Source organism: Camarhynchus parvulus, chromosome 1 (assembly GCF_901933205.1).
Source record: "Camarhynchus parvulus chromosome 1, STF_HiC, whole genome shotgun sequence".
Lineage (NCBI taxonomy): Eukaryota > Metazoa > Chordata > Aves > Passeriformes > Thraupidae > Camarhynchus > Camarhynchus parvulus.
In genome coordinates this window covers 90,552,137-90,574,073 of record NC_044571.1, presented here as the reverse complement: position 1 = coordinate 90,574,073, position 21,937 = coordinate 90,552,137, and the positions used below count along the sequence as shown (strand labels likewise).

Sequence of the window (21,937 nt, the reverse complement as noted above, 5' to 3'; positions counted from 1 at the left end):
TATAAACCATATGTGACAGCAGTGGAAGAGGTTGACACCTCATAACCAGAAGACATGACTTGCCAGGCTTCATAGAAGTTTTTGAAGGGCTCTGCCAAGAGCTGAGCAAACCTCTTCTCAACCCTGCAGTGATCAAGCTACTTCAAATGACCAGGTGATTACCTTGTAAATACAATTAATTTCACTGCCTGCAGTCTTGAAGCTTCACAATAACCAAGAGACCAGAAACATGCTCAAAGAGCATATTAAAGAGGTGCTTCATTTTTATGTATCCCAGTTTCTTTTTATCTGCTACAAACAAAGTGCACACAACTCCTACTTGATAGGAGCAAAAAAGCATGTTATTTTCATGGAACAGGCAGATTTACAACAAGAGCTCAGTGTGTTCATGGTAGGTCTTCCCAGTGGTACATAGCTGGTAGCATCCTGTAGGACAAGAGGCAGATGTCTGCTCCAGCCACAACAACACTTTCACCAGACTGGCTGAGGCACTGAGCTCAACCATCCAAGGACAACATTCTCCACATTACCAAAGGAATGGAACAGCAACAGAAACTCCTTGTAACGATTCCTCTGAAGCTGTGCTTATCCACCTAAGAAATGCCACTTGGAGAAAGAAAAACCACAACAAAACCAACAACCATGAGTTAAGCCAAAATATTCCATATAAAAGAACCATGGCAGGAAGAGTCAACAGAGAGAAGGAAAAATACTTAATAACAACACAAACTGGCATATCTCAACACTGCATTAAAAATAAATAAAACATGATAAGCAGACACTTGCACGCACTTTTATCCAAGTCCAACAGAACTTAAAATAAAGAAAAGTTTAGTGAGTCATGATCCAAACAAAAGCTCATCAAGGCTACCTGTGCTTGGAAACAGCACAAACTGTACTGATGTTTTACTACTTGATTAGAATTAAGACCCTGCCAAAATTAATTTTTGTTGCTCTTGCCTGGGCATTTATCATGCTGAACCTCCTCACCCGCAGAAGCATTAGAAAACAGATATTCATAATCAACCACATTGAACACTAACAATCTTAACTTGTCCAAGATTTCTGCCTAATGCCTTGACAAAAAAAACAGCTTTCTAGAAAAGGTTTTGCTGTTAGTAGGTCAGGGATGTGAGAACAGCAAGTGGAAACAGGGGAGGCATTCTGACCAAAACCAGTTTTGGTTTTAATTTTTTTCCCCTTCACAAAATCCTTTCAGAAAACAGGTCAAGAAGATCAGAGAAAGAACTCTTCTATCCACACCTAGAATATATTGTTTCACTAAAAGCAAGAAGAGACAATTTATTACCTACAAGAAGAAAAACACCCAAAACAAACCACACAAAAAGCTACTAAAGAAAAAATTGGATTAAGAAGTAAAATTTTGTTTAAAACAGAACTCAAGTAAATTTATCTAACTGCCTTCATTTACAGGGCTTACAATTTTGATAAAGATATTCTGCACAAAACCTGACATATACTTTCCAGAAACCAACCAAAAATCAATACTTTATTATGATTTTTAAGTATTCTCCCCCATTTTTCTCCAATACCATGAATTCGTACATAAATACTCTAAACACTGAATTTACAAGTCCAAGGTGCCACACTGATGGCTTACAGAAGGCTGTTCTAACAGCATAACCCCATTTATCTCAGGAATTCCACAGAAAATTAACTGTAATACCTTAAGATTCAGAAGGTAAGGCATGTCTGTAATACTTTCAAATCAAACTGGTTTCCACCACATTTTAACATGCAGTACCAGTCAGTACATTCTCTCATGTCAGACTCTACTTCCAACCCCCCTCTAAATGTCAAATAATCCAAGTTCCAACCAGGCTGCACAAACAGGGACAGTAACAGTGAAAAGCAACTTAAACTTCAAGTGATACATGTTCCTTGCATAATACTCATTCAGTCCCTACCCTGGATTACAAGCAGAACATTGGTAGTTATGGACTTGAAAATGAGAAGGGGATTCCCCTAAATTACCTGTGAGCATTCCCCATATGCTAGAGGCAATGGCAAAAAATATTAATGTCTCTTCAAGAATGGCAGAAAAGTTGAACAAATCAGACAAATTCAATAGAGGATAGAGTTTATTTTATTTATTTTCTCCTAATGGAAAAAATTCTGGAGAAAAATTTATGTTATCCCACAGACAAAATGCTTTTTTGTAGAGGTCTCAAATCCTAAACAGGGAACTGGAAAATAAGTCTGCTGGTATAGAAAATTCCTGAACTCAATGCAAGTCAAGACAATTCAACATCTGATAAAGCTACATGGCTGCTCTAGCTACTACTAGCCACAAAGAAACATTTCATACATGTTCATGAATAACTAGATTAGAATGTTTCTATTTATTCACTTTAGCTTTATTTCAGTCACTTTAGTGGTCTGGATAAAGGCACACAATTGTTCTCTAACAAGAGCAACCAAGGCTTTCTCTTCAAGCCACAACAAAGAATGTCTCCATATACACCAGAACGTCCCCCTCAGCACGTCTGAGATTGGTTTTTTGAGTTTATGTTGCTAGTGTTATAAAATCATGAAAACTTATCAGCTTTAACTTCTCATATATCTTACAATAACTGGAAAAGTAAAAAATATCTTTTAGGTTCTCAAGTCCAGCAACTTCTTACTGAAGGATGCTATATTGTATAGCCCTGGGTATATACTCAGTCAAGACAAGTCTTTAAGATGCATAGTTTTTCTTGAGGAAAAACATTCTAAAAAATCCTTTCCATTGGGGGGGAGAACAGAAAATAGAGACATTTCAGCAGAAAATACATCCTTTCATAACTTCAGTGCCGTTATTTTTACACAGGCAGTGCACTTGAGACAAGTAAAAGCAGCAATTAATGTTTGCTCACTCTGCCCCCATAGTACTCACAGAGAAGAAAATACCACTTACATCTGACTGTTTTACTAAAGTTAAGACAAAGATCATCAGTTTCACTTCCCGATTCACCTTTCCCCTCATATCCCAGCTTGTGCTTCAGACTGAACTCCTCTTTTTGTGAAGTCCAAGTAACCAGGTGGGTGTTTAGTTCTCCACATGTATCCTGACCTGCAGCTAAACTCTGTTCATCTCCCTGTCTCAACTGCAGAACACCCACCACAATCACTTACCACCCTGACAGCTGTACTGCTCACCTGTCCCACTCATACCAGCATCTTCGTGCAGAACCTTGTCCAGGCTTTCAGCATACAGCTCTCCACAGCACACTATTTCTAAGACACCTGGACTGGCAAAAGTAAGAATTTGTCGCATATTAAAGGCTGTTTAAAAACAGAAAAAGGCAAGATGCAGCAAAATAAGAGTATAAATTTTGCTTCTGTACTCAGATTTTTTGAGTGACTTTAGACACCATATTTTCTTCCCACTGGCAGGAGTTAGAAGAGTGGCTCAATGAAGTGTTTCTCCTTCATTCGCCTCCAAGAAAACTGTTCTTCTCCCTTGTAATAAAGTGCTGCTTTTGGGTACACCACATGACTTAATTAGCATGCTTAATTAAAAACTTCCCAGCTGGATCCACTGATCTGCACATGAATTTTAGTCCAAATCTAGAAACTTAGCCCACTTACATATGCTTCTACCACCATCTCTAAAAAGGTACCAAGACAGTATCCAAAAAGTTCTCTTCAAAAAATGTATTTAAAACATTGGTAGGATATGAAACTTTAAATTCTCATTGCTTTCTTTATTTAAACCAAAGGTGCGTTGCTGCATTCTTTAAACCAGACCTATTTTCAAGCTTGCTGTTCCACTTACTCTTTTCCCTCAAAAAAACATCACTGTATTTGTAAAACAGATTTGCACAGAACTGAAACTCACAAGAAAATACCCTTCTCGTGAATGTAAAATCAGCTAAACTCTGGCATTGCAAACATTAAAATCAACATTTTCCAGAGAACTCCATTCAAGCGTTCTGATTGCCTGCACTTTCACCAGATACTGAGTTCAAGAAATGTAAAGGACCAAGAAAGTGACATGTGACCATTTAAACCAGAAGAGACTTCAAACATGAAGACAAGTTACTAGTATTTTACAAATATGGAAGGGAAGGAATGAGTACTTTTCTCCATTTCCTCTTCATGAGAAAGGCACTTTAATAATAAGAACTGCATTAACTTAAAATTTCAGTTAGCCACCAACTGCCTCATATTCATCTAATGCATCCTAAAGTACCAGCCAAGTTCAGGGAAGAGAGGGGATTTAAGCATTTAATTTTGTTGTTATTTACTTTGAAGCCTCATTTTCGGAAAACTCAATCTGAATGGTTCCCACAACCCAAAAAGACCACTTGGTTAGGCCCTACCTTACTTCTTTCCTTGCTCCCTTTTCTGATGCCAGGTTACTTTGTTGACTTCTTGTTGCTGTCACAGCACTGAAGCTGAAGAATGTGAGCAGAAGCATCCCAGTCTCTCACAGCTACCAACAGGGAAGGGGAACAAGTTTTCCACAATACACAAGTTGTAAACTCTTCCATCATTCAGATAATGACAGCTGCAGACAAAAAAAGAACTGTATGCCCTGGCAGTCTAAGCCATCTAAGAGATGGGACTATTTTGTGCATGTTGAAGTCAGATCAAACACTAAAGCACAGCCTTAAGCCAAGCACTGCCTAGAGATGAAGTACGACCGTCTGGAGCAAGAGCCTCACTTACAGCCAACCTTCTAATCCTTCCATCAGCTAAAGATTGCAAATGGAAAAAATAAAAGGCATTTAGGACTACTACTGTACCTTAGGAGAACTTTGGCATAATGTTAGTGAGTTATCATTTCTTCTCTTTTATTTGAGCAGAACAAAAGGAAAATAAACATTAATTTGACATCTACCAACTTTTTCACATTCAAAATCATGTGGAATGTGGAAGCAAGGACTCCACAGAATTTTACAATTCAGTTATATTTACAGGTCAGGATTCCAACCTTCCACAGTAACTTCACATGTGTACAAAATAAGACTATAGCTTTGCAAGGCACAGAAAAAGCATTTCTTTAGTTCTAGTCAAAGCTTCTGTATCAAAAGGGAAACCATCTACCAAAATATAGATGATCATTTCAGCTCTTAAGTATCTTTATAGTTTCTCATGTGACAACTCTAGACTTAACAGTTTCACACATCCATCTCACTTCCCAGAAAGCTACATAAGTCAATTAAAATCCCTAAAAAATTTAGATAATAAAGTGACAAAAGGCAACACTTGAAGATCTTCTTCAAATCTTTGAATTTTGAACAAATAAAATGAAAATAATGTAACAACTATCTACACTCCACAAATGTACAAGACCAAGAATGTGTTTTCTTTCTTAGCTTGTGTTCTATGCAACATCTGGTTTCTACATGCCATCTTCAAACACTTGTCCTTTATTACATTAAAACTAAAGCAACTGCTGTGAACAGACAGTAGTTATATATCACTGGATGAATATTCTTCTTGCACTGGCATTACACACCAGAGCAATGCACTCTTAAGTTGTCTGGAGCAGATAAACACCCCTAACAAAAGCTTGGTACCTATGCAGCTGGTGCAGTTTGGTCCTGGTCTCTGCCTGAAGCTCTGAGCAGTTCTTGACTTGTGCTAAATTCTTTTGTGTTGAAGCAAGAACCACAGGATGAAAAACTGAAGGAAAGCATTGCTTTTCTCAGGACCCACATGAAGCAAGATCTAGAAATCTCCCACAGAAAGGCTGTGGTTGTCAAATGCAGTACAGGACTAGCAAAGAGCAAGCTTTCCTTTCAACAATGCTTACACAAAAAAATGAAATTCAGAGCAGATTTAAACCTCTAACTAAATATATTCCCCAACCGCTTTTCCAAATACAGTACATTTACCTAAACTTCAACACTAAGGAAGCTCTACGAGTCTAGATATTAGATAGAATTTTTTTTTTAACAATGAGGGTGGTGAAACACTGGAACAGAAAGGTGGTGGGTGCCCCATTTCCAGAAACTTCCAAAATCAGAGTGGACAGCAGTCTGAGCAACCTGATGTGGCTGAAGATGCCCCTGCTCATTACAGGGAGACTGGATTAGATGACCTCTCTAAGAATCTACCTTGTTTTTAAGTGCTAAAGCTGTGACCAGTTTCACAAATCCTTATCTCCACATCCACTAAGTGCCAGCAAGCTGCCAGTAACACAAGGCTACCTCATCCCAAGGGGAGAAGCAAGAGGATCAGTGTGCTGTAACTGAAATTCTTCCCAAGACCACGCAGAAATAACTGGAATGACATAAAGTAATACCATAAGGGACTACAGGCTGTCTTAATTAAAACCTCTCCAAACTTCTATATATAAACTACCTGGCAAGCATCTTCATTTTTCAAACAGGCACTACTGGGAATCTGACAGCCTTCCCTAATCTATTCCAGTGCTCCTGTTCTTAAGAGTTGACTTAACTAGCTTAGTAAGTGCTTGCTACAATTTAAGGCTACAAGTAGTTTCATCTCCAGTAGGGAAGTTTTGTCTTTTCTTTCCAGCTATCTTTTATGTATTGAAAGAACATTATCAAAAGAAATCTCCCTTCCGCCTCCTCTAAAAAAAAAACTATCATCCAAAGGGTTTTCAGTTTTCCCCTAATAGCAATTAAGCACTTCAGTTTCTTTAGGGGAAACTGTAAGTTCCTCTAAAGCACATTTTTTAGACTTCTGACCATTTTACTTTGCCTGCGACTACTCTTCTCCCAGTACAGTACCAAAACCAGATGCTGTACTTTAGCTCATTAGCATGCCAAGAAGTGGGAAGGCTAATTCCATCTATTTTACATGACATTGCCATCAATACATCCAGTAAAAGATCTGCTGGTTCTCCAGCACTGGTTGATTTATGGCCACTGTGCAAATACCTGACCCCAGATTCTTCTCTGCAGATCTCCTACTGTCCCAGTTACCCCCAAACCTGTTATCAGCACAGTCAAACCTTACTGAAGAAGAGATGACATCAGCCCCTCCTACATTTCCTCCTACTTAGGGTACCACTTGGTTAAGATAATTTCGAACACGTGCTCCTTGCTCCTAGGAATGCCTCTGATAGCACAATCCACAAGTCTAGAAATTTTACTTAGATCAGTAACAAAAAACCATTATTACTACACTAAAGTGCAGAAGGCCTGATTCTGCACATCCTTCTCATTTCACACGAATCCTGACTTCAAAGAACATTTATTTTATAATGGCTGCAGACCTGTTCTTAGACAAAAAAAAGTAATTTTCTGCCATGATATATAAAGTAGTTAACACTGTGAAAGTGAGCATACACAATATAAAGATAGGTCATTTGTAAGAACAGACATATTGGGTCAGATCAAGGCATTGCCTAATCCACTTTCCTGTCTTTGACAGCTGACATAAGGAAACACCCAAAAGAATAACATCCAAGCCATTAAGAGGAGGTATGAATACAGACATTTGCCTTGAATTATACATATTTATAATGTCACCTATTTTAAGCACATTCAGTAATTTTATCTAACAATAATTCTCCAGCACTGCATGTTGTTACCCATATCCAATATCAGTTTAAGGGAACTAAGAGCTCTCAGCTGTATAAAGCCAAAGAAATGAAAATGATGCAGCAACAAAATTACTGGAGGAAAAAAATTCACAGTACTCCATAAAAGTAGACATCTGAAGGTTTTAGTGGATGATGTGTTTTTAAACAAGCACTTTCATGCCACATAGCTGACTCCATTTACCAGCACGATCCAAGGCTGATCTCCTTTTAAGAGGTTTCATTTATGTGGTCTACATATCCTTTTCTTCAAAGAACAGCTATGGGATGGGTCACTTGATAAGAATCTGAAGAGCACCATATTTTTTAAAAGGGCATTTTTGAACAACTTCTGGAGCTTTGCAGCTATTTATGCTAGCAGCACAAAGGAGTATTTTTTTTCTTAAATCTGTGCCAAATTGAAGCAAAAGTGATTCATAACTGCACCAGCCTACTCTTCTGTGTCCTAGAGAAGAAATTCACTCTTGAACCTTCAGTAGGGACACCAACTCTCAAGTCAGACCGCCCAGCTTCCAATAATGTCACGATAGTTTCACTCAATTTTTCACATTTGAAGAGTTACACTCTACATAGTCTACTCCCAGACATCCAAAGAGGTACATTTCACAAGGGAGAACATTCCAGATATAATTTACAAATCTGGTAGAATGTTAGCATTATTGCACTAGTTCTTTATATTTTCATTTTAAAATGGGGGAAAGGTATTTTGAGGGAGTTGTATGTTTAATGACTTACTTTCCACCTAAGCACAAAACATAGTAATATATATGGCAAAGCTGTTTCCATGCACTCCGTGTTAGGGTTGAAGAAGTTATAGAAAACAAAAATGGTCAAATAACCATTATTTGACTCACTGCATGTTTCCTAAGTATGAGATGGTTTCATATTAACACAGACAAAACAAGAAATCAAAGTTAAAAAGCACAGGAGATGTCCAGAGAAATTCAATGGATTTCAACGAACAAATCTCCAGGAGTTCAGGAACATCTGCTCTCTTCAGTGTCACATAAAAGCTAATTACTCCTCTTCATCTACAGACAAATTCCCTATCCCTTTATTAACCACTTTTCCTGACAAAATCCTGGACATTACCTGAATTTTTAGAAATACTTGCCTTTATTCTCTACTTTTCTTAGAAATCACAGCGCTTTCAAATACAGTCATAAAAACTTGCATCTATAGTCTCAAATCAAAACTGGAATAGCCTGTGTACAGCAGTCTTTGAGGAAGCTACAGCTCAAAGTCCTTCCCATTAACTTTTTGTTCTCCTTACTTCATAAACACCCTGCATCAGTTCTACAGTTTAATGGGCTACTGATACATTTTCCATACACTTCTTCCTCCTATTTCCCAGAAAAATATTTTGCACACCAGACAGAGATGCCACCCCAGCAGCCTTGGCATTTCCCGCTCACTAGCCTATCTTAAGTCTGAAGGGTGTAAGGTGTACCTGTAAAGTACTAGATGAGGGCTGCTCACCTCTGCAGCAAGGACAGTGCACCACAATTTCAGAACTTCACTGGAAGCACAGCAGTGCCCGAGAACACTGGGAGAGGTGAAAGCACCACAGCACAGAAGATTGCACATGAGGTGTGAGTGACCAGAGCAAGCAAGTTAAAACACACACTTTAGCAGTCTTCCCAGATACTCAGACAAGCATACCATGAGCACCTTTGCATGTAAAGATAAACTTTTGAAATCACACATGTGGAGCAGAGTCTGCTTTAAAGCAGAAGCCTTCACATGTGGCCTAGGTTTAAATTCCAGATCTCATAACTTTAGATCATCTCCTCCCCTTCATATCCTATTTCTGACCATGCATATGTGCGTGTCTCTCTATAATCAAATACACGTAAAAAGTAATAGAGCTAAAGGAGCTGCTAGAGGACAACTTAACATGATTTTTCTCAGTTAGAATCTATTGATTTTGAAATAGTCTGCCAGGAACTCCTTCATAAATCCACTTGCTCTTCACTTAAAAGAAAAAAGGACAAAATAAACAAAAAACCCCGCCCTACAATGTCTGAATAAACTAAACCTAAAAAGCATATGTAGATACTGTATGTTTTAAACTAACGCTAGAAAAAAAAATTATGTTTTGCAATTATGCCGCAATGTAAAAATAAAAATTAGGCTTTCATCAGATATTTTGAAACGCAGACAGTGTCATTGTTTCAGTAAATATTCCTGAAGTATCATAATTATTAAAAGTTATAGACACAGCATAAACATTTCTGCACTACTTCCTTTTAGGGTTGGCCCACTGTAATAAATATTTACAGTCAATCATTAACTGCTCAAACATTACCACTGAAAAAATAGTCTGGGTTATTAGAGAAAAAAATAAATCCACAAGCTACTGCTTAAAGCCAAGGCATTGACACCAAACAGAAAATGTTGCTCATTGCCTCACGAATCTCTTTACCTGTCTCCAAAATCCCACAGGCATTTCAAATGTGCCACCTAGGAAAACAGCTGTCGTTCTTTTGCTGTCAGAGATCCCATGTCACTTGTCATGCTTGAACCTTGTCAGCTTTCATGGACACTGAAAGCCAGCTATTCTAGCTGAAGTGAAACTTCAGTCCACTGAAGTTGAATCTATCCCAAAATAGAAGAGACTTGCAGATTTGGCAGCATTCGTTCCGCTAAGATCCTCCATTAAGCCCAATACAGGTCTGAAACATGCTCTGATTGCTGGAATGACATTCAGACATTCCTACTGGTGAGCTTCAAGAGTCCATCAAACCCAATTGCCATCCCCACATCACCTGAATAAGAACCTATACACAATCCCAAACCAACCCATGCCCACTGCACTAAGCAAGGAAGGGCAAGTTTGAAGTTGAGCTCAATCTAAAATTGACAGTACCTTATTCTGGGAGTTGCAATTAAAGACTTCCCTGCCCTCTCACTGACCAATATAATCTCAAGTTTGGGTCCACAATTTCTGGAATAGTAAAGTTCTCCCACTCCACACAAACCTTATGCTTTTGTCTCTAGTACATTTAATAGCTGTTTCACTAGAAAACTCAGACAAAGAGAAAAAATCACCTAGCTTTCCATGGGCCTCTAAAACATTTCCCCAAGACTCAGATCAGCTCTGCAATCCATTGTGGTTACTAAAACATATTGGTAAATCTATTCCAAAGTCTCTAAAACTGGAATTTGATTAGGAAGGTTCTATTCTCTGAGGAACACAGAAAAAAACAATTAACTTGCAACTGCTATGGTGCACAACTATACGTACCAGTGGCTCCCAAGGCAGCACACACAATCATGAGTAAGATGGCAAGATTAGAAGTAAAATGGTCAACAGATACATTCTTCTCAAGGACAACAGCATTTTTCTTTAGGTTTCAACTGAGCAATTGTGTATATAAAGACAACAACACATTCCATCTACTCACCTGCAGAGAGGTTGCCCTGCCAGAAAGCTTTTGTTCTCCAAGTGAGGCACAAAACATTTTTTCTGATGCTGATACTGAACCCCACAAATTGAGGAAATATATCTATGGTTATGGGCTTCATTCATGGGGATACAGATCTGTGCCAAATGATTCACATTTACTTGGCCAACATCCAAATATTCAGTTTATTTAGGCTGATGAATTTGTGACTCCCTTCCTCCCTCTAGGAAACCTGCTCACACAGGTCAATTAATTGTGCTGCTTTTCTTAAATAGATACTTAAAACAACTAAGCAGATGAGATGGGGTGCAAATAGCATTGTATGCTCTATGTAAATGTTTACAGGAGGGTGTGAATCAAAAAACCAGATTGACACTATCAACTGTGACTAAATAGTTTTCCCTCTTTCTACACAGCAAGAAAAACCAAATTCTTCTCTGCAGCAACAGTCACAGTTTATCTTTCTGCAAAACATATTCTTGGCCTATCTGAAAATTAAACAATTGCCTGCATTCCTGGCAAAAGACATTACTATGAGCTACAGGGTTTGTATCTGACAAGAATTATATTCCTACTAAAAAAGTCAAAAGAGATTATACGGCTGTAAGAAGTCTGCCTTGGTTGGAAAAATTCAGATGCTGCTTCCCTTCTGGTTATAACTTCAGAGCCAACACCCAACTTTTCTCATTCTAAGTGCTCTGACCCAAAAGACTGGCAATTTTTGCAGCTGCACTCAAACATTTACCCTCATGTACATACAACAGCACAGTGCAGAGCCAGAATTTCTAAGTCCTATGTACCCTCCACAGCATTGCTTATCCAGTGGCAACAATGAGCAATATCCTCTCTTTCCCTTTTGATCAGCAGCTCTCTTATTATGATCATCTACTGTCAGGCACTTTGACTACTAAAATGTTTCTCCAACTCAGTCCAACTGCCTGAAAAGACACATCAAGCAATCTAACTATATCACTACACATTTTTGTGACATACCAAGTTTAACAGACATTTTTCAGACACAAATATACTTTCACAAATGCTACACTGGTCATTATACCCTTCAAACAAAGAGAAGCTCAGCCCTATTCAGACATATTACAAAGCTATAAAGGTGTACTTTTCTTAGCTGTATGTTCTCACCTCTGTACAAGCTAAAGTGAATTTCCTATGACAGGCACCAAGGCCCACTGCAGCCCCACAGCACTGATCCTTCAGGTAACCCAACTCTATATCACTCACACAGAAACCCTGGAAATCATCTAGAAATTAATCAATACAAGATAACAGGCAGCCCCCTTTCACCTGCGCAGGAAGCACTGGCACTGATACACAGTAAACAGCCCCTCCCTCAGCTGATATGGCTAAGCCAGAAAATACAGAGTCCCTGTTACAGAGACACAGCAAAGCTCCTGGCAAGGACTGGAGCCAACCCTTCAGAAGGAGCTGTTGCTGTATGGGTTTTGTTAAAAAAAAAAAAAAAAACCAAGCCCTGAGTTCTTGACATTGACAAGCTATCTTGTCAATGTCTTACCACTTTCCTTTCTTCCATTGTAAGACAGACTAGGTGAGAACACAAATTGCCTTAAATGCTTAGATCTACTTCCCGTCTGCAAGAGATAAAAGTACAGAGTGAACTGCTTTGCTTTATTTCCTTTTCTGAGCAACAGACAAGTCATCGTGGCAAGAGCACCTAATGAAAAGATTCTTTGATAGCACTGCACATACAAGAAAAATCACTGTCCGCTTCTTTTAGAGGCACCGCAGTACGACTTCTGGGCATCCACATTTCTGACAGTTCTCAGAGAGTGATACAGGACTGCTTTCAGAAAAGTCTCCAACATGGATTTCTATTGAAATACCATCATCTCACCTCTCCTACTGCCCTGACAGAACATCATGCAGCAACACCTATAGGATACAGGATTGAGTCAAACATGCACTTTTTCCATGGAGTACACCTAAATAATGACCCTGTCTCTGTGGCATGGTAAGCTATCACCTATGGGGGCTGGAAGGATTCTGAAGAGGTGCTGAAAGCAAATCATGGTTATCCAAAATTTGCAAAAGCTTCAGGTAGACATTCATTTTAGGCTTCTGTTTAATGAGATCCAGCAGCACTGACCAGGAACAGTTGTCTGAGCATGACTAGGATGTTGCAGCCATTTCTCACAGACCTGCATCTTGCTACCACATCTCACACCTTTCTCACCTCAAGATCAGACTGCTACAGTGCACTCAAGCTGTTAAATTTTTAATCAATTCAAAAAATATAAACTGGCACAGACCATTATTCCTCCAAACTTCCACCTCCCCCAATGGCAGCATGCAGCCCTTTGGAAACAATTTCTGTGGGATGGGAAGTGACAAGTGGGTTTCTGGTGTTGCACCTGAAAAAAGGAGGTCTAACCTGTACAGTACACTGTGGGTTTTGAGCCTTTATAGCTGAAAGAGTATCTTCATTCATCACATTGTAAATGTTGTAATTGGCATTTATTTTCAACATACATAAATAAAAGAGCACTTATCTGTGCAGCTTTCCAAAAGTCGTTCTGAAGAGACAAATTTCTGAATTTTGAGTGGACTTGGATATTCTGTGAAGCAATCAAACTTTCAATATTTTCCCTTTCCTAGTTGCTTGACTTTAAAAGTTTGTTTGTCTTTCAAGGCTGCTCCAGGCTGATGCTCATTAAATTCAGAAAGCAGCCAAGTAACTCCACCAGCCATATCGTTGCTGCAGGAGACAGCCACTTTAGCACTTCCCACACTAGCTATGGGTGACTAAAAGTCCTCAGAGTAAAGTTAGTCTTTAAATTTTTTTAACAAAATCTAAAGGGAGAGAACACCAGAAAAATATTCAAGTTTTGAGTTATCTACAGAAATCTCTTGAAATTCAGAGGTAACAGGACTTTTCAATTTAAAACGGGACTTGGTCATTTAAAATAAAAATACACCAATAGCTTGAACCAAGAGGCTTCAAGTGTTCTACAAGCACCTGGCACAGTTTAGCTACTGTGTTCAAATAACCAAAGGGCTTAGCATTAATTCATTTCAGAAAATGCTACAGGTGATTGCAGCACTAAGCTTGAACTGCAGGCTTTTTGCACACAGATACACTGTGCACTTTCAGAATCTTCTTCAGCCAGAGCATGGGCTGAAGGAGCAGCAACAGCCAATATCCCACAGATTCATATCATTGTGAAGATCTGTGATGAGTAAACTGAACGCCAGTATTGGAAAATTCCTTTATATTTTATCTAAAGTTAGAATACAAGAAAACTAAAGAACTCTCTTGGGGCAATAGAGTGAAACTCTTGAGGCTGTGGGGTGGTCTTCAGCTTTTCTCATCTCCCTGGCACTGCTTGTGAGTCCTACAAGGCCCTATCAAGTTGACTGATGAGGTGATACAACAGCCTCCAGAGCCAGGATGCATACAGGCAAGGAACACACTCCATAAGCCATAGCTGTAGAAACAGGTGAACAAGACAGTTCCAATATTGCTAGGAAACACTCAAGGTGATTCAAGGGGTAATACAAGAGGGGATCACCTCCAAGAAGCAGTGTAGGGAAGAGGAAATGTGCAGAACAGAAATGGAATGCTCAACTAGCTAATGGTATGAATAAAGAAGAGTCTGTCAGCATCAGAATTATGTACAGCAGACAGTTCTATTCCTTTTCAGACTGCAAGGCACAACTTTGGGGCACTGTAACATGAAACACTTTCCACTCAGGCAAACATGTTCATTAGCTGACCCCCTCAGTGCATTTTTTTCCAATCTAGGAATGAGGAAAGCCGCTCACCCAGCAGCAGTCAGAAAGCTGGACAGGGCTAGGATGAGCGACAGCCAGACACATAACGCTCAGCAGGCTTCTGGAAGGGAGTGATTTTCCTCTCTCCAGCAAGGAAAGCAGGATGGGCAGCTTTCAGTTTCAGAAACCAATTAGGCAGAAACTGCTATCAAAGCAATAGAGAGGGCCCTACCCTAACTGGGTTGAGAAACACCAGGTGGTATTATCTCAATGGCTTTGCCAGTTTCAACAGCCCCACTCATTCCTGCTCGCTGAAGGCGCCCAGGGTGCCCTTTATCCAAGGCTCTTCCCACACACCTACCTGGACACCACACAGCATTAAACTAAACTGCCACCTAGACACCACTGCTACCTAAAAAGCAGTCACTTTTATGTAGTGGCTCGTGGAATAGCTACTAAAAGAGCAACAAACTCACAGACTTTATTCCTTCATGAACCATTTCTAAAGAGCCATCACACTGTGTGAACAATACACAGCAATACAGGCTTACCAAGCCATTGTGCTTTCAGGAGATTTTACAATACAGAAAAAAAACAGTGAATCTAAGAAGAAAAGAAAAACTTCAACAAATCCCAAGTTTGGCACCACTGAAACATTCTTCCGCAGAGTCCAAAATGAATTATTACAAGACTGTCCTTTAGATTTTGCAACCAAGAGTATGTGGTCAACATCAGAATTAGCTAAAGCAAATAAAACTGCCTTCCTCACCCTCCAAGTTGACAAATCCTGCCTAACCAATTACAGACCCATGACACTCACACATGGAGCAAAAACTCTTCATGGCAAGTGTTAGCCAAGACATTATTTACTGCAGACCATCAAGACAATTGGCTACAGTTACAATAAGTACTGCTGTCTGCAAGGACTTGGTGTTACTTGAAACACTTATATTTCCCAGAAGCTCAGAGAAGGAAAAAAAAAATCAATTCTACAGTCATTAGATGAAAATTCTCAATTCTCAAACTGCAAACTTTGAGACTTCTATTTTTATACTGATATTTTTAGTCATGTGTTGCATGACTACCCTTTGTATTTCAGGATTATTTTTGTCCCTTTTGAGAAACAAGGTACATCCGTAAGCAGTGTAAGAGCAACTAGGTGAAGAACAAAAGAAAACTTCAAGCTCCTATCTCTTCTCCTACTATAATGAGCAGGTTGATAGTATCAGCAAGTGGAAAACAGGAAGCTTAGCTCCCTCCTTTTGAGGGACAGGCTTAACACAAGGAATACACATGGGGTTTTTGTTCAGGGAAAGCCTGCAAACTCAGCAATACAAACCAGCACAAAGAATACCCTATTTGAGAACTACTTCAAGGTAGAAATTCATATGGTTGAGTGATTTCACAACCACAAAAAATATAAATAGAGAAATAAAAATAGTCAGATTTCAGAAGACAGAGGTATGGCTTGGAAGAGATACATGAAGGCCACAGGGTTCCTACTGTTGCAGAGATGTTAAAATCCTTGTAACATCCCTGACAGAGCAATAAGAGCAACATGCATGAGAAGTCATTTTTCCCAACAGCCAAAGGAAAAGCAGCTGTTGGTAATCCCCCATCCTTTCATTCAAGGTTTCATCCAGTTACCAACTTCTGAGAACAAAGTATCATAAATTCAATCTAACAAATTGCACAGCAAAGAGATGAAAAAGCCTTGCTCACCCTTTCCTCCCCATATACCTTGGGAAGAAGTGCAATCACAGTAGGGTTCTAGTTCTGCTCCTCCCAGGAAACACAAGGAACAATGAACCCTCCTCCAGTATTTTATGAATCCTTTTCTCATCCCTTAGATCTGTCCTTCCTAGGTAACTGTTGCAGCGCTCAGCCAGGAGAAGCAATAGCTGCAACAGAGCAAGAGTGACTTCATCATCTGATTTCACCCCTCCTTACAAATGAGAGCAAAAAGGCTGACATCAAACAAGTCAGGTTTTGCTTCCGAAAGACCCACACCAAGACAGAAGCAATAAAGATGTCCGAGACACTCAGAAGATACCTATCATCAATTTTCACCTTCCTCACAAGGACTCTTTTGTCCCAGCTTTAACTCAAACTGGCTCAGAAGGTAACTAAGTATCAGCCTATAAATATACATCAAAATGAAAGAGCCGACCTCACTCTGTTCTCCACACAAGCACTTCACACTGGCAATACACAGCTTGCTACATCATGTGATAGGATGTTACCAAGACTCTGCTAACCAGAAAAATAAAACCTTTTTCGACACCCTGGAATTTTTCTCACTCAAAAACCAAAGAAAAAAAAGTTAACTTCCCAGGCTGTCTTACATGGCTGGATTAACTGAAAATAGAAACTACACTTCCCACAGAATCCTTGAATGTGGTTCTCTTGCTTTGTTCTGACATTTTTTTCCAGACAGCAGAAGGACCAGGAGCACATGACTAGAGCGACTGGGGGGGTTATCACAAGTGCATGCGCTTTATGTTACGGCCTTTGTTTCTCCCTCAGTGTTATACACTTGGGATTGAATCATATTTGCAAACTTGTTAGTCTGCATCAGTTAGCACCCTCTTCACAGGCAAGCATCTGTCTAGTCTTTGACCTCAAATAAACGGGAAAGGAGCATCAATGACCTTTCAAGAATCAAGCTGCAGAGCCTGAATAAGGCAAATTTAGTTGCTGAGTATGACAGGTTGAGGTCTCGCTCGGTTTAGACAGCCACCTGCAGAAATACTGATCAACAAGACCTGCTTTCCATTCCACAGGCACATAAAGCGAGCCAGTAAATTAAAATGGAGTCACCCACAGTTCTCCTCCATACAGATCAATAATCCTTAACAGATACTAATGCTGGACCTGATCAAACCTACACTGTCGTGCTGCTAATATGGGTTAACTGCACCCATAGTTTTTGGAGGGCTGCTGGCACACTGATCATGCAGATATAAGGAGGACTACAGCCCCTGAGCCAAATGCTCTCTTCAAGGCTTCAACCACAGTGGAAGACATTTCGGGGCAAAAAAACTATCAAAATTTCTCATCTGTCAAAAAGCTCACACCTTCCCAGCGCTTTGGCATGAAACATACAAGCCCCTGCGATGGATACAGGCATGTACCCACAGAGCCATGTCAGGTGTGGCTTTACACGAATATCAAATAGATCAATCGAATGGGAATGCATATCGAGCATTCCTGGTCCCATAAAATGTCATCCTGCATTTCCGTAAGAAAAAAGAAAATATCTCTAAAAACTACACTGTTCATATGAATCTGGAAGAACAATTCAGGTCTCAATGTGAGCATATTCAAATCAGGAGTAAAGAAATTCCATATGATAAGCATATAGCTGATCTATAGCAACTCAGAACTGGGCCTTTTTGTATCAGCAGTGTACATTTGTTCAGGTTTAATTCATATTTCTAATTCACATAAACCAGCTAACCCCAACAGATAGAATAGGAAGAATGGGCACACATTAAGCATTTCTGACATGTCTGTGCAGAATAAAGCACAGGCCTCATTCTTGAAAAAATATTCCTCTGATCAGAAAATTGGAAAAAGAATGCCAAGCTTGACATGAGAGACCATGGAGCAGTTATTTCAAAATAAGTATTTTCCTATGCCTTCTTCTGAGCATTTTACCAGAGCCTGGAGGATATTAGAGACACCTTTTGTAAGCTCCCCTCCCCCTCCTTTTTTTTTTTTAATGGGCTGGACTAAAAGGTGCTCACACCCGATCTACGGGTGCATGGAAAAACCTTCCATGCTCTCTCCCCTTAACAGCCAGGAGTGCTTTAAAAAAAAACCTCAAAAAAACACAAAATGAACGTGAATGTCACGGTCATACCTGTGTGCCCGCAATTCGTTTCCTCCTTTCGGTGGGAGGAGGGGGGGAATGAAAAGGAAATACAGACTACGGTGCTCCCAATCCGTTTCACAAAGGGGGAAAAATGGCTTTTTAATGAGCCAGAGGCCGCTGGCAGCGACCAGGAGCTAAGGACGAGGACAAACCCACCGGGATTTTCCGTCCAGCAGGCCCCGAACGGAGCGGCGGCGTGCGCCTATTCAAGGTTAATGGGGGGGGAAGGGGAGAGAAAGGAGCTGCCGAGGCCGGGGCTGGGGCCAGGCTCCCTTCGCCGCTCCCCGCCTGGGCGAAGGGCGGGGGCAGCCTCTCCGGCCCTCACCCCCCCACCCGAGGGGAGCAGGATACTCACGGCTGACTTTCATGCTGCCGAAGGCCGAGGGCTGCTGCACCGGCTTGCAGCTCTCCGCGAAGGAGGTGGTCCTGGGCCGCCCGGACATGGTCTCTCTCCCGCTCTGCCCCAACGGCGATCACCTCTCTCCTCTTCCTGCCTTCGCCCTCCGCCTCGCCCCGGCGGGCCCGCCTGCCGCTTCCTCGCTCGCTCAGCTGCAGGAGACGGGTGGGACGCGCCACATGAAACGCCGGGACCCCCCTTCCCCCCCCGGGGAAGCCCCCTCCCCTCTCGGTCTCTGTCGCCCGGCGGCTGCTTCTTCTTCTCCTGCCTCCTGCTGCTCCTCCTCACGCCGCCCGCTCCTCACACGACCATCCTTCCCGGCCGCGCCGGTGGGTCCGAGAGCCGCCTCCCCCCGGCGCCGCTCCCGAGCGAGGGGGGTTCGCTGGGCCTCGCTGCCCCCACCCCGGGCGCCAGTCACATGGGGCGGAGGCTCGCGGCCCGGCTCCTCCGATCCCGCCGCCGCCGCGTTTCTCTCCTTTTATTTGCTTTATCTCTTTTTTCCCCCTTTTCTTCTTTTTCTTCTTTCTCTTCCTTCCCCCCTTCCCGTTCCTCTCCTTCCCCCTCTCCTCTGAGGGAGGCGGCAGGCAACGGGACTATTTTTTTCCCTGGCGGAGGGATTCAGGGCACCGCCGAGCGGAGGCGATGCGGCAACGAGTCGCAATAGGATCCGGTGGTGGCGGCGGGATCCGCGGCGCGCGGAGGGGGGGTGAGGCGGCCGGGCGGCCTTGCTGCTCGCTGACGCTGCTGCTCAGTGCGGCGCTGAGGCGGCGGCGGCTCAGGCGGTGCGGCCGCTCATTGCGCCCGCACGGGCAGCTGGCGGCGGCTCAGGCAGGGCACGCTGCACTGCGGCCGGCGGCCGGCGGCGACGGCATGGGCCATGACGGCGGCAGTTTCCCTGCTCGTCCTCAGCCCGGCTTCAGAGTGCTGGCGGCGGTCGCCGCTTTTGCTGCTGCTTCCCCAGGCGCCCAAGGCACATAGGACTCGTCCGCCCGGCTGAAGTCTCCCGCCGGGCCCCCCTCCCTGTTCCTGCCGATCAGTCCTTTGTCCCCGCTGCTCCCTCCGCTGCGTGCCGGGCTCCCGCCGCTGCGCTCTGTGCGTGCGCCAAAGCCGCGCAGCCGCCCGTGCCCGCCGCCGCCCCACGCTGCGGAGCAGCCGTAAGCGCCGTCTGTGAATACCCGGCCGAAGAGCCCGGCGCGCCCGCGAGCCCCCGGCCCGAGGCCTTTACGGAAACGCCCGAGCCTTTTCGGGGCCAATCCTGAGGCCGTTACAAGACTGCCTGTAACTAGCCGGAACCAATCACGGAACCACCGCGGGCGCGACCGATTCTCCCCGAAGTAAAGCCGAGACCCAATCGGAGCACGCCGCCGCCGCCCTAGCAGCGCGGGCGGGCGGCCAATGGAAAGAAGGGCTCTCTTCCGGCCATCGCCGGGCCAACCCGAGTGGAGCCGAGGAGAGAGAGCCAATCGGGAGGCGCGCTGCCTCCGTCACCCAGCCCTGGGACGTCTTCAAACCGCAGCCCGAGGCGGAGAGCAGCCGCGGGCTGCGATTGGCTGGCGGCGATGAGGCTGCCTGCAGGGAGCCAATCGCGAGGCGCAGGGCCACGGGCGCGCCCGCTCCCGACGGGGCACGGCCGCTCACCTCGGCGGGGGCCGGGGGAGGGCAGTACGCATGCGCAGTGTGGCCGGGCACCGCCCCTCGGGCTCGCCCCCGCGGCCGGTCCCGCCGGGAGCGTGTTTGGGGCAGCGCGAAAGGAAACTCGAAACTGTGGGGTTTGTGCCCAAAACGCGGCAGGCACACAGGTTCTGCTTCATTGAGCCGTGAAGGAAATGGCGCTGACGCGCGCAGTGCTGTCATAGAATCACAGAACGGTTTGGGTTGAAAAGGTTCTTCAGGATCCTTCAGTTCCCACCGCCCTACCACGGGCAGGGACACCTTCCACTAGGCCAGGTTGCTCCAAGCCCATCCAACCTGGCCTTGAACATTTCCAGGCATGGGCCATTCACAACTCCTCCGTGTAGCCTGTTGCAGTGTCTCATGTAAAGAATTTCTTCCGAATATCTAATCTAACCCTACTCTCTTCCAGTTTGAAGCCATCCCCTTTGCCTGGTCACAACAAGCCCTTGTGAACAGTCCCTCTGCAGCTTCCCAGCAGGAGATGGGAGGCTGAACAGTCGTGGATGTGGTTCATGAAGCGATGGTGAGCCCGTTCTGCACAAACTGCGCCAAGCAGGCAAAAGAAGATGAAGGTTCTCATAGAAAGTCCTCGCAGCTCAGCTGTTAACAGCAAAGCTTCCTCACAGGAAACACAGTTTGTATTGAGGCACTAAATGCCCTCACATTTAGGTCCCACTACCACCGTAGGTAGATTGAGCTTGGCCCTGGCCAGAGTTTCAGGCACTGTTCTGGAAGAACTGGTCCTTGTTCAGGGCTCTGGAGCATCCCTGGGGGCAGCAGCTCCCAACCCTGGCACAGCCAGCACTGGAGCACTGCTGCCTGCTGTGAACTCAGTGAAATTACTCGGCAGACATCAGCAAAAACGGAGCACCACTTGCTTATGCCATTAAAAAAAAACAAGAAGTGCTCCTGCCAGAATAGTTTATACCACAAACAAAATAACTTGGACTAGCAGGAACATATTTTGCCAGTGTTAGAGACTAAGACTGCTGTTTTCTTTTAAGGCAGCAAAATATTGCCAGATTTACTTTTTTTGCAGCCCTGTTCGGAACACCATTGCTATGTGACCAAACAAAGACCTGGCCAAAGGCAGCTGAATTTTATCTTTTACAAGAGCTGTTTTCCAAAGCCAAAAACAAACCCAGTCTCTCAAAATGGTCCTGATCAGCACTTTGCTCGCCCTGGGGTGGTTGGCTTGCTGGAAGCCTTTTTTCTTGCCCGATAAATGATGAGTGGTTTTACCTACTAAGAAGGCCATGGGGCTGTTTAAGGTTTGATTCTTCAGGATCTACCTCTGTACAGCTGGGTGCCTG

At 43.1% G+C, this 21,937-nt stretch overlaps 1 protein-coding gene across 2 annotated transcripts in view; it reads right to left on the bottom strand.

Moving 5' to 3' along the window:
• Window positions 1-20,254, bottom strand: part of GSK3B (glycogen synthase kinase 3 beta) — a 150,180-nt gene extending 129,926 nt beyond the window's left edge. The window contains exon 1 of one of the 2 annotated variants that reach the window (XM_030971629.1): window positions 18,909-20,254. In XM_030971629.1, coding sequence (XP_030827489.1) covers window positions 18,909-18,996 — 88 coding nt within the window. In that variant the 5' untranslated portion in view covers window positions 18,997-20,254. The remainder of the gene's footprint in view (window positions 1-18,908) is intronic. The other variant, XM_030971638.1, reaches the window with a different exon arrangement.
• Between the last annotated feature and the right edge of the window lie 1,683 nt (window positions 20,255-21,937).